The 13,785-nt window shown below is 41.2% G+C and overlaps 1 protein-coding gene across 1 annotated transcript; it reads right to left on the minus strand.

Annotated features, from left to right (window-relative positions):
- Positions 1–210: 210 nt before the first annotated feature.
- LOC148027577 (uncharacterized) lies at positions 211–3,262 on the minus strand. The gene has a single exon (XM_087689297.1). It carries the CDS (start codon positions 3,188–3,190, stop codon positions 485–487), a length of 2,706 nt encoding a protein of 901 aa, XP_087545423.1. The 5' UTR covers positions 3,191–3,262; the 3' UTR covers positions 211–484.
- Positions 3,263–13,785: the final 10,523 nt, after the last annotated feature.

Below are 13,785 nucleotides of genomic sequence, written 5' to 3' on the forward strand. Positions count from 1 at the left end.
GGTCATTCGTAATTACTTTCGTTGCAACTTGCTAAGGAGAGCAGACATGATAGCCACTAGTTAGAATGCAGATATTTTCACATTCATTGCAAATGTTTACAGATAAACAGATAAAGACCTAGTGACTTAGTGCTCACTGCTCACTGCTTACTAGACTCCTCCTAGTTGGTCTGCTGGAGGCAGACCCCAAAGTTAATAAGCTAATAGTCCTGAAAGAAAGCTTTGACTTAAAAACATCCATTCAGGAACAACACACTCGTACCTAGAAAAGACTATGGTTTGGAAAACAAAACTGGGCTACCAGATAGTGATCTAGCCCTGCAGATCCAAGGGCAGACTTCGACTAACCCTGCAGGTAAAGACCAAGGAAAGAAAAAAGTGTTGGGTTCATCTACTAGTCATTTGGAATTGGAGGGAGATTCTAATGGTTCAGAAAGTTGGATGATGAGCTACTAAACAAGAAGTTTGAATATGGTGCCTGAAGTCAAGTGCAGATCTGGACCTGGCATGACGGCCTTGCATTGCTCCTGTTCCTCCTCTTGTTACTCTTTGCTTTCGGTACGTTCACTGCCATTAGAGAAGAGAACTCAGCCTGCAGTGCTGCAATAGTCTGATTGCCCCTATTTGCTAAGTTCTGCATTTGAACGAATGATGATTGCAAGAGCTCAAACTGTCCCTCAATGGTTTTGCCCCTTGCGCTGGCCGCGTCCAGTAGCCCATTCAACCTCGCCTTTGCCTCTCTCTCTGCTTGAACAGCAGCCTTGCAGGCACTATCTTTTAGTTGGATTTGGGATTGCAAATCAGCTTGTCTCTCAACACCAGCTGCAAGTTTGGCCTCAAGAGCTCCAATCTTCTGAGATGCCTCCCTAGATTGCCTCTCGACTGCGACCTTGGCTCCTTTTTCGACTGTTTTGGCCTTCTTCTGAGCTTCAAGAGCTGCATCCTCTGCTACAAGCAGGTCCCCTTTCATGATTTGAATTTGTGCTTCCAGACTCTTCTGCGTCTCCTTTTCAGCTGAGAGCTTGCTTTCCAGGCTTAGAATTCGCTGGGATGCCTCCTCCAGATTCTCTGTCAGCTTGGCTGTCTCCCCATCCTTTGCTTTGGCATGTACCTCTGCTTGAAGGATGGCATTCTGTGCAGCCGCAAGTTCACACTCCAAAGCCTTGATTCCTGACTGAAGGTCACTCTGTTGCTGATTCATAGCCCCGAGTTGTCTCTCTAGAGATGATATCTGATCACAAAGTTCTCGGAGGTTACTGTGCAGCTTCTCTGTCTCCTCGGTCTTCTTAGCCAGAATCTTCTCAAATGTGTCCTTGGCCAGAAGGGACGCCTCCTGTGCAGCAGAATTTTCGCGTTGAAGTGCTTTCAATTGAAATTCAAGCTCCTCACTCCTTTTGACTTCGGTATCAATCCGTGCCTGTAGAACTGAAACTTGAGCCGTGGCATCTTTCAGTTGCTTGTCAAACATTGAAGCAGCTTCATTCTTCTCCGAGAGAACTGAATCCAAGTTTGCTTTTGCCAGTTTTTCTGATTCGGCGGCAGTATTCTTTGTGAGCAGGAGTTCCTTCTGCAGAGTTTTCAATTCTTCATGCTGCTTCTTGCCCTGAGACAGCAAGCGCTGATTCTCAATGCGACAACCATCAATACCCTGCTTCAAAATTTCTTTATCATCGGCAAGCTTCTTGTTGTGAAGACGCAGCTGCTCCATCTCACTCCGTAAAACACTTTGCATTGATGCAGATGCTTGCCTCTCTGCTTCCAACTGCCGGGCAATCTCTTGATGATCATCACGCAAGATTGCGAGAGAGGATTCAAGCTTGCCCTTCTCTGCTAGCATCCTCTTTTTCTCTTCTTTGAAATTAGCCTGTGCATAATCTAAGGCTTGCCTTTCATTATCTAATTGCTGTTGGAGTTCTTCTCGTGTTGCAACCATGCCGGATAGCTCCCCTTCCAGCTTCTCCTTCTTTACAATGAGCTCCTCTCTCTCAGAGAGCAAGGATGTGTTTTCAGAACTAAGTTGGGACACTTCCTCGCTCAACTTCTCGGCCTCTGACTGAAGTTCGACCTTCTCGGTCAGGAGAGTCTGCTTCTCCGCATACAAGGCATTCCTTTCCATGTCGGATTGGGCCAAGGCTTGTTGCATCTCCTGGCGGAAGGCATCTCCGCTGGCACGGATGCTCTCGACGAGCTGTTCCAGGATGTTCTTTTCGCCGAGCATCTTCTCGAGGTCAGCGAGCAAGGCGTTCTTCTGGGCGGAGGAGTGGTCGGCGTCCTCGCGGAGGCGAGCGGCCTCCTCAGCGAGAACACCATTGATGCTCTGGAGGTTGTCGACGACGAGGCTGACAGACTGCAGGCGGTCTTCGGCCGCGGCCGCGGCCTGACGCTCGGCCTCCAGCTTCTGGTTCATCTCGGTCTGGACGGTCTCTAGACGGCAGCTCATCAGGGCCTGCCGCTCGGCGAGGCGGCAGGCCTCCTCATTCAGGGAGGCGGCCAGGGTGCGGTTCTCGTCCTCCAGCTCCTCCTTCTCCTGCAGGCTCGCCTGTAGCTGCTCGCTCAGGGCCTTCGCGCTTGCCGCCATGCTGTGCTGCGAGGCCCTTAGGGACGTCACCTCCTTCACCAGCGTCGCGTTCAGCTGCAGCAGGTTGGACATCTTCTCCTTTGTGGACAGCACGCCATGGCGGTGCGTGCCCGCGCGAGTAGACGCCGTTATGATGACGCCATTCCCGAGCGTGTTGGGGTTGAGGTCGGAGCAGGTGCGCTGCGTGCTGTCGCTGTGGCAGCGGAACAGGCGAGGCTCTGAGAGAGGGGCCTCCTTTTGCTGCTTCGGAGGCTGGCCGGCTGGCAGGTGATGATCAGTCATAGGACCGGCCGTGGCATTCTCCTTGTCGGGAGAAGCGGCCCGGCTGCGGGAGCTGCCGAAGAGCGGGTTGCGGTGCTTTCTGCGGAAAGGCATGGCTGGATGACTTGCAACGAGATGAAGGATGGCGCGAGAAGATGAAATATTGAGAAGGGATAGATTGTAGAGTGAAAGTGATGAAAGAGAGGGCGGAGAATATATGAATAGTCGCAGAATTCCACAGGAAAGGGAGGAAGAAGATATTGGAATAATAGGTTGAGTGTGAGAGAATCCAGAAAGAGAAATGCTGTGAGAGATGTACTTACTGGTCGTCGTCCTCTTCTCTCTCTCCATCACTGTGGCGTTTTATGTTGGGCCTCAGCATCGAAATAACGGCTCTTTTTCGGATCGGTCGACAGCCCCACGACCTCTCTCTCTCTCTCTCGTTGCGCCTTCAATGCGTTTTTGCGGTGCTATCCTTGAAAGAAAATAAAAAATTATCTAATAAAAGAAATTATAAAATAAGCAACCTCTCCCTCTCCCCTCCCCCCCTCCCCCCCCTCGTGCCCATGATTGTGGCTCTTTTTAAAATCCTGACCGTCCCACGTCACCTTCCAATATTGTAACAACATCCTAAACAACCGGTAAAACCTCAAATTCAAAATATAATTGTCGAATAAACTCCCATTCATTATCCACTCAAAATTAGTTTTCGGCCTCATCATTATCCGCATATTAAATTCAGAAAATATATTCCTTGTTTCGCGAAGGAACTTCAGAGTTCAAATTTCCACATATTAAATTCAGAAATTTTAATCCAGGGGCTGGGACGTACATACTCTTTGTCGAAGGATCATGAGTTCAACTTCAGAGTTCAAATTTCACCTAATGCAAAAAATGCGTACAAAAAATAAAATTTGTATTTCCACTCTTTAAAAAATTGTTACGTTTGAAGGGCATGAATTGTTTTGGGAGTTTGCTTGGCCTCTCGATTTGAAAAAGGGTGGCCACTAAGGGGACACTAGACGAGAGCGTTTGGTTCCTTTTCATCAGCGAAGCCCATGTTGGAGACATTTCGATGTGATCATGGCTGCCACGACTCGTAAGAGTCGTAAAATTGAAAGCCCAAATAGTATTATATCCTAAACCTTAATCTTGTACAATGAACATTATCAAAATGAAGCTATGCTTTGAAATATTATCCTTGAAGCTGTCACCCTTTTGCCCTGTGCCTTTCTCATTACCTCTTGAGCTCCATGATCAATCTTACCTAAAAGAGATGTGACAACCATGTTTGTGCGACACATGAGAGTGTGTAAGGTCTTCTCCCAACCTTGGAACTTGAAACCACATTCTAGTAGTTTGGCATCGCCTAGCCTCATGTGGGTTAGCTAGTACAGTAGAAAGTAACTTCAATTCTCAAAAACAAACATCAATGCAAATGTCAAATGCAAACTGAATAATGTGATTGTTGGTATGAATTTGGTAATAGAGGAACAAAATGCAAAAGTTAATCTTAAATCCTAGTTTACCAACTTGCTTTCCAAGCATGATGCAAGCTCAAGTAATCATTGGAGGTCCTTAGGATTTCCAAATGACTATGAGCTAGTTGCACCAAATCAATGGCAAGTTGTTACAAGTGAAAATGGCCTCTTTTCTTGCTCTTTATCTGCATTATTGTATTAGCATAGCCAATTCAATCTCATTAAACTAGAATAGGTGTGAACAATGGGAAACTCATGCATGACAAGTCTAGTTCAAGGGATGGAAAATATCATTAGGTGCAAGGATGTGCCTTGAGATGGGGAAATTTTTCAAGCCATACATGGCAAGACCAGTTCAAAGTAGCTCCATTTGCTCTTGTTTGAATTAGTTATGAGACTCAACATTCTCACTCTTTGAGCCCCTCAAAGACTAGTGAATTGCATTGGAGAGTGTAATTTGGTTTTAGCTTGTTATGTTTATGGTCATACAAATGAAAGCAGCTATTCACATGGCCTAGCATATGTGAAGTTGATTCAATTTAGGGAGAGACTAAGTGAGCACAATGACTTATGTGTTAAAATAGGGGATATACACTACTCATAACACAAGGGTCCATGGCCACTCGACTTACAGTTTTAGGTTCAGAAAGGCATAAGTGGCATGAGCTTCGAAGGAAGTGATGGACTATGGAGTCATAAGCTTGAGAGAGTAAGAGCATGAGAGAGAGAGAGAGAGAGAGAGAGAGAGAGAGAGAGTGGATACTCATTAAATTCATTAAGTTTTTGTGGTGGATACTCATTAAATTCCTTATTCTTCATTACCTTCCCTTATATCTTAATGTATAGTGTGTACAGAAGCAAGGGCTGCTTACTCAACCTTTGGTCATTGGCCTTTACCTCAACAATCTCCCAGTTAAAGGTGCATTTGAGAAAGAATGAATGGTAAAGGTCATGTTCAATGCCTATCGCATGCTATAGTGTGCAAAGCTCTTGTAAGATAAACTCCTCAAGATTTGTAGGGTTATCATTTATGTAAATATTGACAAGCTTAATCTACCTGTCCTCAAGCACCTCCTTGATTTTGTGCTAACTGGATAGCCCTCTAACTACCACTAGGATAAATGGACACATCTTCTATAATGCCTAGATTTGCTACTAGGTGAGTAAGCTATATAGCTTCCTTGCATGTCTCAATGATAGCAATATAATCGCCCTCACTAGTAAACAAGGTCGTGCATGGTTGCAAGTAAGAGATGAGAGAGTGTGTTAGCCATTGGCTTAACACATTATCTTTGCCCATAACATGATCTATTACCTTACTCTTTACTATTCTCTATATGAGGTAGACTTAGAATGCCTCATGAAGTTGTATTCCTCATGAAGTGTAGTTATATAGGCAGTTTCTAGGTGTGACCTAGAGAGGTATTATAGATGTCTCATGTGTATATACATACATACATACATACATACATACATACATACATACATACATACATACATACATACATACATACATACATACATACATACATACATATGTCATTGTATCTTAGTTTTTGGTTGATTGCTTGATACAACATTATGTACTTTTCTACATTGCCTAAAGTAGTATAGTATATTCTTGTGTGTGATGCAGTTTAGCCCCATTTCGCACTCTACATAGATTTGGGATTGAAACACTTTGACAATCCTGCCATTGTCATCTTGAACCTCTAGTTTCAAGCTCTGTGAAAAAAAAAATGTTTTATAGATGAAATATGAATTTGATGTATGCAATTCAAAGGGTTTTCTATGTGTATACCCTATTATTCCTTCTCTGTATCTTTAGTTTCAAACACCAGAAAAAATGACCTTGTTTGATGATAGAAATTTGAATTTCCTATATGAATCAGTGATACATTTCATAAAGCAAGATGATGCAATTCTATCATTGCTACCCTCTTGTATATCTGATTTTACAACCTAACAAGAAATATCTCTATTTGATGCTAGAAATCTAATTTTTTTAAATCACAACCTGAATTAGTCACATTTGCCTAAAGCATTGATGTATTACCTAAAGCAAGATGATGCAATTCACAGGGTTAATTTCACCTTTCTCCTTGTATAACAAATAATTCCTATGTCATTTTGTCTAGCGCCAAGTCTCAAGATTTGAAGAAACCATTTGTAAAGCAACAACCATAGGAGTTTCAAAATATTGTAGGAGGAGAAGGATGGAGATTTTCAATCCTAGATGAAAATAGAGAGAAAGAGGAAGCAATATCTTTTGCTTGCTATACATGCAACCTATGTTGGATTAACGAGAGAGCATTTGGGCTTCATTTTCAATTCTAAAGCTTAAAATTTCAATTTGATTAATTGTAATGGGTAAATCATGAAGGCAAGAAAGTTAGATCTTGTTCAAGTGTTAAGTATATTGGGAGATTGCTTACAGCAGTTGAAAAGCTCAAGGAAAGATATAAAGATGTTTTGGATTCCAATTCAAGTTCAAGTGTGATGATGATAATGATTGGTGCTCTTTACATGTGGTCTTACTATAAACATTGAGGTAAAAGGAGCAAGAGAGGACAAGAAGCAAAGAGCCCAAGAATCCTCAAGTGCTCAAAACCTAATAGCGCAACTTGCCAAACAAGAGAGTGGATCATCACACACTTTACAACAATAATCTCAAAGTATTTTTCATATTTTGGTATTTTATAAACTGCCATCATCAATCTCCAATCAATTTTAATCAAGAAGAAAACAAGCCAAAAGTTATGAACAATGAAGATTATCAGATTCGTGATCAAGAAAATCAGTTATATATTCAAGAAGTTGATGCTGTTATGGATGATAAGTTTGAGGATTATGGTTTTCGTAATGAGGTTATCATTGTGGATGATTTTCTTAGTTATATTACTAAATTTTTGCATGATATCAATAGACACATTACAATAAGGGAGCTTACATCTAATAGGATTCATGAAGTTGATGTTTTATCTTTTGTATCACATGAGCAACATGCACATCATTGATTCTCATGATGCTCATGAGCTGCACAGCTCATGAGGGTCTTTTTGTACTGTTGTCAAACTTTCTTTTTTTCCATCATACTTATGCTATGTATACCTATGTTTTGTGATAGTATTTTGAGGGGATTATGCAACCACAGTAGAGGGCTATAAGTATCTTACTAAAGAGGCTCTACTTATCGTTACTCTTAGTGGCTTACTTCATGGTACAACGTTGTGAGTAAGGCATAATTTTTCTCATGATTAAGTATGTCATTTTTGGATAAGGCATTTAACACTATGATGTGCAAGGGTTTGAGTCATGGCTATGCTAGCAATCCAGTTGGATGTGCCAGGTGTATTGGCTTGACACATTCTCTTTGCCCTTAGAATGATCTATTGCATTAGTCTTTACTATTTCTTGTATGAAGTAGACTTAAAATGCCTCATGAAGTTGTATGTCTCATAAAGGGTAGTTATATAGGTAGCATGACCTAAAGAGGTATTATGGGGGTCTCACATTTTTTATCATTCCATATAATTACAACATGTTGTATCATGGATTTTCTTGATATTACATGAGATTTGACAGCTCATGCCACGGTTTCTCTATATTATTGATCTATTTCTAGCATACACTCTAATTTCTATCTTTGATTTGTTATCATTAGTATTGTAGAGTGTGGTTCCATGTCTATATATCATTATATCTTAGTTTTTGGTTGATTGCCTAATATAGCATTATGTACTTTCTACATTGCTTGAATCAGTATAGTCTATTCTTGTATGAGGCAATTCAGTCCTATTACATGTTTTACATAGATTTGGGCTGGAAAAAAAAAACACACACTCACACACACATGCACACACAAAAAGAGGAAAAGGGGGAGGGAGAGAAAGAGAGGAGGAAGAGAGAAAAATAGAGAGGGAGGGGGAGAAAGAGAGACAGGAGAAGGACAAAAATAAAGAGGGAGGGAGAGAAACAAAGAAAGGTATGGAGAGGTAGAGAAACAAAGAGGGAGAGAAAAGAAGAAGAGAGAAAAATAGAGAGAGGGGAGAGAGAAAAATACATAAAGAAAGACAAAAAAAGAGATGGATGGACAGATAGAGAAAAAAAAAGACGGGGGAGAGAGAAACAAAGAGAGGGATGGAGAGGTAGAAAGGAGAAACAAAGAGAGAGATGGGGAGGGAGATAAAAAAACAGAGAGATGGAGGGCGGAAGGGAGAAGGATAGAAATAAAGAGAGAGGGGGAGAGAGAAATAAAGGTGTGAAGGTAGAGAAAGGGAGAGAATCAAAGAGAGAGGAAGGGAGAGAGAAATAAAGAGAGGGAGAGGGAGAGGGAGAGAAACAAAGAGGGGGGAAGAGAAAAATAAAAATGGTAAGTGAGATCAGAAATAGAGAAATAGAGGGAAGGAGGAAAACAAACAAGATAAAGAGAAATAGAGCAATAGAGATAAAGAAAAGAAATAAAAGCAAAGAGATGGAGGGAGATAAAGAAAAGAATGGAGAATAGAGAGAGGGAGGGAAAGACAAAAAAAAAGAAAGAGAGGGACAGATAGAGATAAAGATAAGGTAGGTAGGTAGAGAGAGGAAGGGATATGTATGTATGTATGTATGTATGTATGTATATGTGTGTGTGTGTGTGTGTATACATACATACATACATGTATATATATATATATATATATATAGGGATCAAGGGAGGGAGGTTGGGAAGGAGAGAGAAATAAAGGGAGGGATACTCAAAGAAATGGATAGAGAGGAATAGAGAGAGATGAGAGAGGGAGGGAGAAAGAGAGGAGCGATGAATTGAGAGAGAGAAGTGTATTGTCCGTCTCGTGACAAGCTTGCAATTCGACAAAGACATCGCTTGTTTATAGATCACGTGTGATGCTTCAGCGAGTTTCAACCACAAATCATTGGTCAAGTAATCTTGGACTTTGAGTTAACAGCAGTGAGCAAAGTGTGTACAAATCATGCTTTTGCAAGCAAATTCTAATTGAAATAAACTTCACACTCCTTTGTCTTTGATGCATAAATAAGAATACTTTTTTATTTCTTCAAAGGTGTTTGAAATTTTTTAAGGCTACTAAAATATTGCATACTGCCATTTGAAAACACAGTGCTTGAGTCTCATGATGATGTGCAAAAAGTGTGCAAAAGCTTAGTATGGATTATAACAATTTTCATGCATGTATCAATGATTGTGTGCTCTTTCGAGGAGAATGAGTCTATAAAATGTTGAGATGGCAAGCTCAACACATGCGAACATTGATGATGGACTGCTTAGCTAGATGGGTCGACACATCTATACTTAGTATGTTGATGGTCATTATGATACTCAAATGGCCATTGACTTATCACTTATTATATTTAGTTTGTTACATCTACCTACCTGGCAAAGATATAGCGCCAATTGATTAGTGTAGTCTGTCATGCATTGTTTGACTTAGTAGGCCACTTTCCTTTATGTTGTATCTTATCTATACTTTGTGTACATGGTATAGTGTGTGGAAGAAGAGGAAGAAATCAGCAAGAAAATGTTTTGGCCTCCATCTCTCTTCTTGTGTTCTTGAGTGAGCTTTCTCTTGTGTATACAGTGTGTGTTTGGCGCAGCAGCTCAAGCAACTCCCCCCACCACGCGATTCTTAACATAGAAACTATCCCTTAGAAGGTTCTCTGACACTTTTCACTTATATCATGCATCCATCACATGTTTTTCACATCAATCATGGTGAGCTTGGCAATGTGGCATGCATAAAATAGATCTATAGATGGAATCCAACAAATACTAGTAAACTCGCGAGTATGGGATCACATTGACTCTCTTTCCAGGCTTTGCATGAGAGCCAAGAAATATTTAACTCGATCTTGCTATGGATGATGTAAATCCATTCAAACTTCGCTCGACTTCTTACAGTATGTGGTTAGTAGTTCTTGTAAACTACAATATCCCACCATGGCATTTTATGAAGAAAGGACATCTGATCCTTAGCTTGCTCTTTCTTGGACACTATAAAGTCAAGAATATGGATGTCTATGTCTCTCCATTAGTTGATGAGCTCAAGATTTTGTGGGAGGAGGGAATTACTATGGAATATATGTGCAAGCATATTAGGAATCAGTCCATTAATATATAAGCCATTCTTATGTGGACCATGCATGACTTTTTGGGATTCAAGGAGTGCTCAGGTAAATGAGCTTTCCTTCTCATTGCTAGTATCTAGCATGGCTCATTTACATTTGTGTTGACTAGATATGGATGTTGTGACTTGCGTGGTCACCTTATATTACCATGCACATCAATTGCGTAGTGGACTCTCGAAGGTTGTAGGCCATGAAGAAGGTCTATCAAGGGCAAGCGATTTTTTTTTAAGGGCCATGATTTGAGAGTGGGATTCCTTGGATGAGGTCCTGCACGAATGAATTCCCAAAGTTGGTACGAGTGGAAGATGGTCCACGAGGAGTCATTTCCAAGTGAAATGCAATGGTTCTCAATTTTCTATGAGTTGCTATATTGGACCCATTTATAGATCAAGATCCCATGTACATTTTCAAAAATGTTGGTAGCTTATTGTGGGACCATATCACAAGAAAAAGAGACACTTTAGAAGCATCAATGGATTTGAAGAAGGTAGACAGGATGGAGACATTTTGAGCCCACAGATAAGCTCTAATGGTTGTGTGCAACTACCTCATGCTTTTTAGTTCCTATCCACTAAAGACTAGTGTATGCATTCTCTCAGGTCTACATTTTCTAAAGATGACCAACTAATAGGACTAAAATCCCATGAGTGGCACAAGATATATGAAGTTTACCCCAGGTTGAAAGTAAGTATAGCCAGTATTTCATTACTTTGTATCGATCTATAGTTTTTAATGCATTAAATTTCTAGCAATTCATATTACCAATCACGATCACACGATGTCTCACCCCAAAGATATGTTTGGCAATTTATAAGTTGTTGAACTTAGTGTAGTGTATCTCGCACAAAAGGAGTGTCAAGATTGTGGGAGAGAAGGAAGGAGTCTCACTTGTAGCTTTCTTGCTTGCATAATGGGGGAATACACACACAGGTGGAGGCTGAAAACAATTTTCCTCTTCTTAGTTATATAAGCCAAAAAGAACTCAAGTACATAGAAATAGAAGAACCCTATATATGGGTCTCAAAACCAAACTAAACTAACTAAGGTGGCATACTAACTGAGCCACGAACTAGAGTAGATAAGGATAGCTATCATCTAGCTATTGTTCATGGGCGGTGTACCAACCGCATCTACAGCTAACAAGTCGGTGACATAAATGCACAATGGTCACCCTGGCATATCACGAGTGGAGCTCGATATCTCAACACTCCCCCTCGAGCTCAATCCCAATTCCTACACACCAAGCACGTCTCTAAACTTGCGCAGCTTCTCTGCGCCCAATGCCTTCGTGAATATGTCAGCTACCTGATCCTCTGTGCTGACATAAACTAGATCAATAAGACCTAGTAAAACCCTCTCTTGCACATAGTGATAATGCACCTCAATGTGCTTTGTTCTAGCACGATAGACTGGGTTATTTGCCAGGTATATACTGCTCATGTTGTCACAATAAATGACAACTGGCCCATCTGTAGGCTGATGCATATCATAAAGTAGCTTATGCAACCAAGCTACCTCACATGTAGCCATTGTTGCACCCCTCTACTCAGCCTCTGTGCTTGACAAGGCAACTGTAGGCTATTTCTTGCTGCTCCAAGTGACTGCAGTACTTCCAAAAGAGAACACATATCCACTAGAGATCGTCTATCAGATCAGTGTATCCATGCAACTATATCTGAACCCCAGTCTCATAAAATAGTCCATACTGCAATGTGGACTTCACATACCTGAGTATGCGTCTAGCCGCATCCAAATGCGGTTTTCTTGGAGCCTGCATAAACTGACTTACCAATCGAACAGCATAGCTCAAATCTGGCCTGGTAATAGTCATATAAATCAGACTTCCTACTATGCGTCTGTACATAGTAGGGTCTTCGAGAAGCTCACCTGTATCTGTGCTTAGCTTCACATTCTGCTCCAAAGGAACTGAAATAGGCTTATAGCCTGTCATCCCATATTTGGACAGCATGTCCAATCCATACTGCCTCTGCAAGAGCCGTATCCCACTTGGTGATCTAATCACCTCAATGCCCAAGAAATAACGTAGCTCTCCCAAATCCTTCATCTCAAACTTCTGCTTCAATAGCATTTTCACATGAAGGATATCTTCATCACTATCACCTGTGATAATCAAATCATCAACATAAATGACAAGCAACATAATACCTCTCTCTGTTTTTCTCACATAAAGTGAGAAATCTGCCTTGGAAATCTGAAAGCCAATAGTGACAAGATACTGTCCTATCTTATCAGACCATGCTCTAGGTGCTTGCTTCAAGCCATACAAGGCTTTCTTCAACCTGCAAACAAACTCAGGATGAACAACATGCACATAACCTGGTGGTTGCTCCATATATACCTCTTCTTGCAAATCACCATGCAAGAAGGCATTCTTTACATCCATCTGATGTAAAGACCATTCCTTTGATGCAGCCATAGCAATGACTGCTCTTATGGTTGCCATCCTTGCAACCGGACTGAATGTTTCTTCATAATCAATGCCATATGTTTGTGCATACCCCTTGACTACTAATCTTGCCTTGTATCTGTTCACAAAACCATCTGTATTGTGCTTCACCTTATAAACCCACTTACAACCAATTGCATTATTATCTTTAGGCAAAGGTACTAATTCCCATGTAGCATTTTCTTCCAAGGCATCCATTTCTTCATCCATGGCTTTCTCCCATTTTTCTTTTTCCATGGCAATTGCTCAAAAGAAGTGGGTTCTGGTTCTTGTATCACTTTGACCATATAGGCATAGTGAATGGCTGTAAATCCATCATATTTCAGCCTATCCACAGGATACCTAGCTCTGGTAGACCTGCGCAAAGTAGGTTCACTCCCAGGTACTCTCAAAACATCCCTGGTCTTCCTTACTCCAGGTGTAACAATAGAAGGAATACCCAACTCATCATCAATGCTCTGTTTTGAGCCACTGGATTCACCATCCACATAAGAGTGACCTGCATTCACATCAAACATGGGCTGATCTACCTTCTCTTTTCCTTTTCGTGAAACCTGCATATCACTATCTGCATTGTTTTGAGGAGATTCTCCTGATCTCAATCTGCCTGTCCATGGCGAAGAATGTGAACCACTGCTAGAGGACACTCCAGGTCCACTAATATTTTGTGACTGCTGCTGTGAATTCTGTGCAGCATTACCATTTTGTGCATCTACATCATCAATCACATTTACTGGTTTATACCAGCTACTCATCTCATCAAAAACAACATCTCTGCTCACTCCAAACTTACGAGTAGAAGGGTTATAGCATCTATACCCTTTCTGCTTGCAGAGAGTAACCAATAAAGATGCACT

Source organism: Lygodium microphyllum, chromosome 12 (genome assembly GCF_053477565.2).
Source record: "Lygodium microphyllum isolate KBCC chromosome 12, Lygodium_microphyllum_v1.1.10, whole genome shotgun sequence".
Classification (NCBI taxonomy): domain Eukaryota; kingdom Viridiplantae; phylum Streptophyta; class Polypodiopsida; order Schizaeales; family Lygodiaceae; genus Lygodium; species Lygodium microphyllum.

Bases quoted from the DNA above. Each gene is read 5' to 3' on its own strand.
- LOC148027577 (XM_087689297.1), bottom strand. From the start codon at position 3,190: ATGGAGAGAGAGAAGAGGACGACGACCAGTAAGTACATCTCTCACAGC.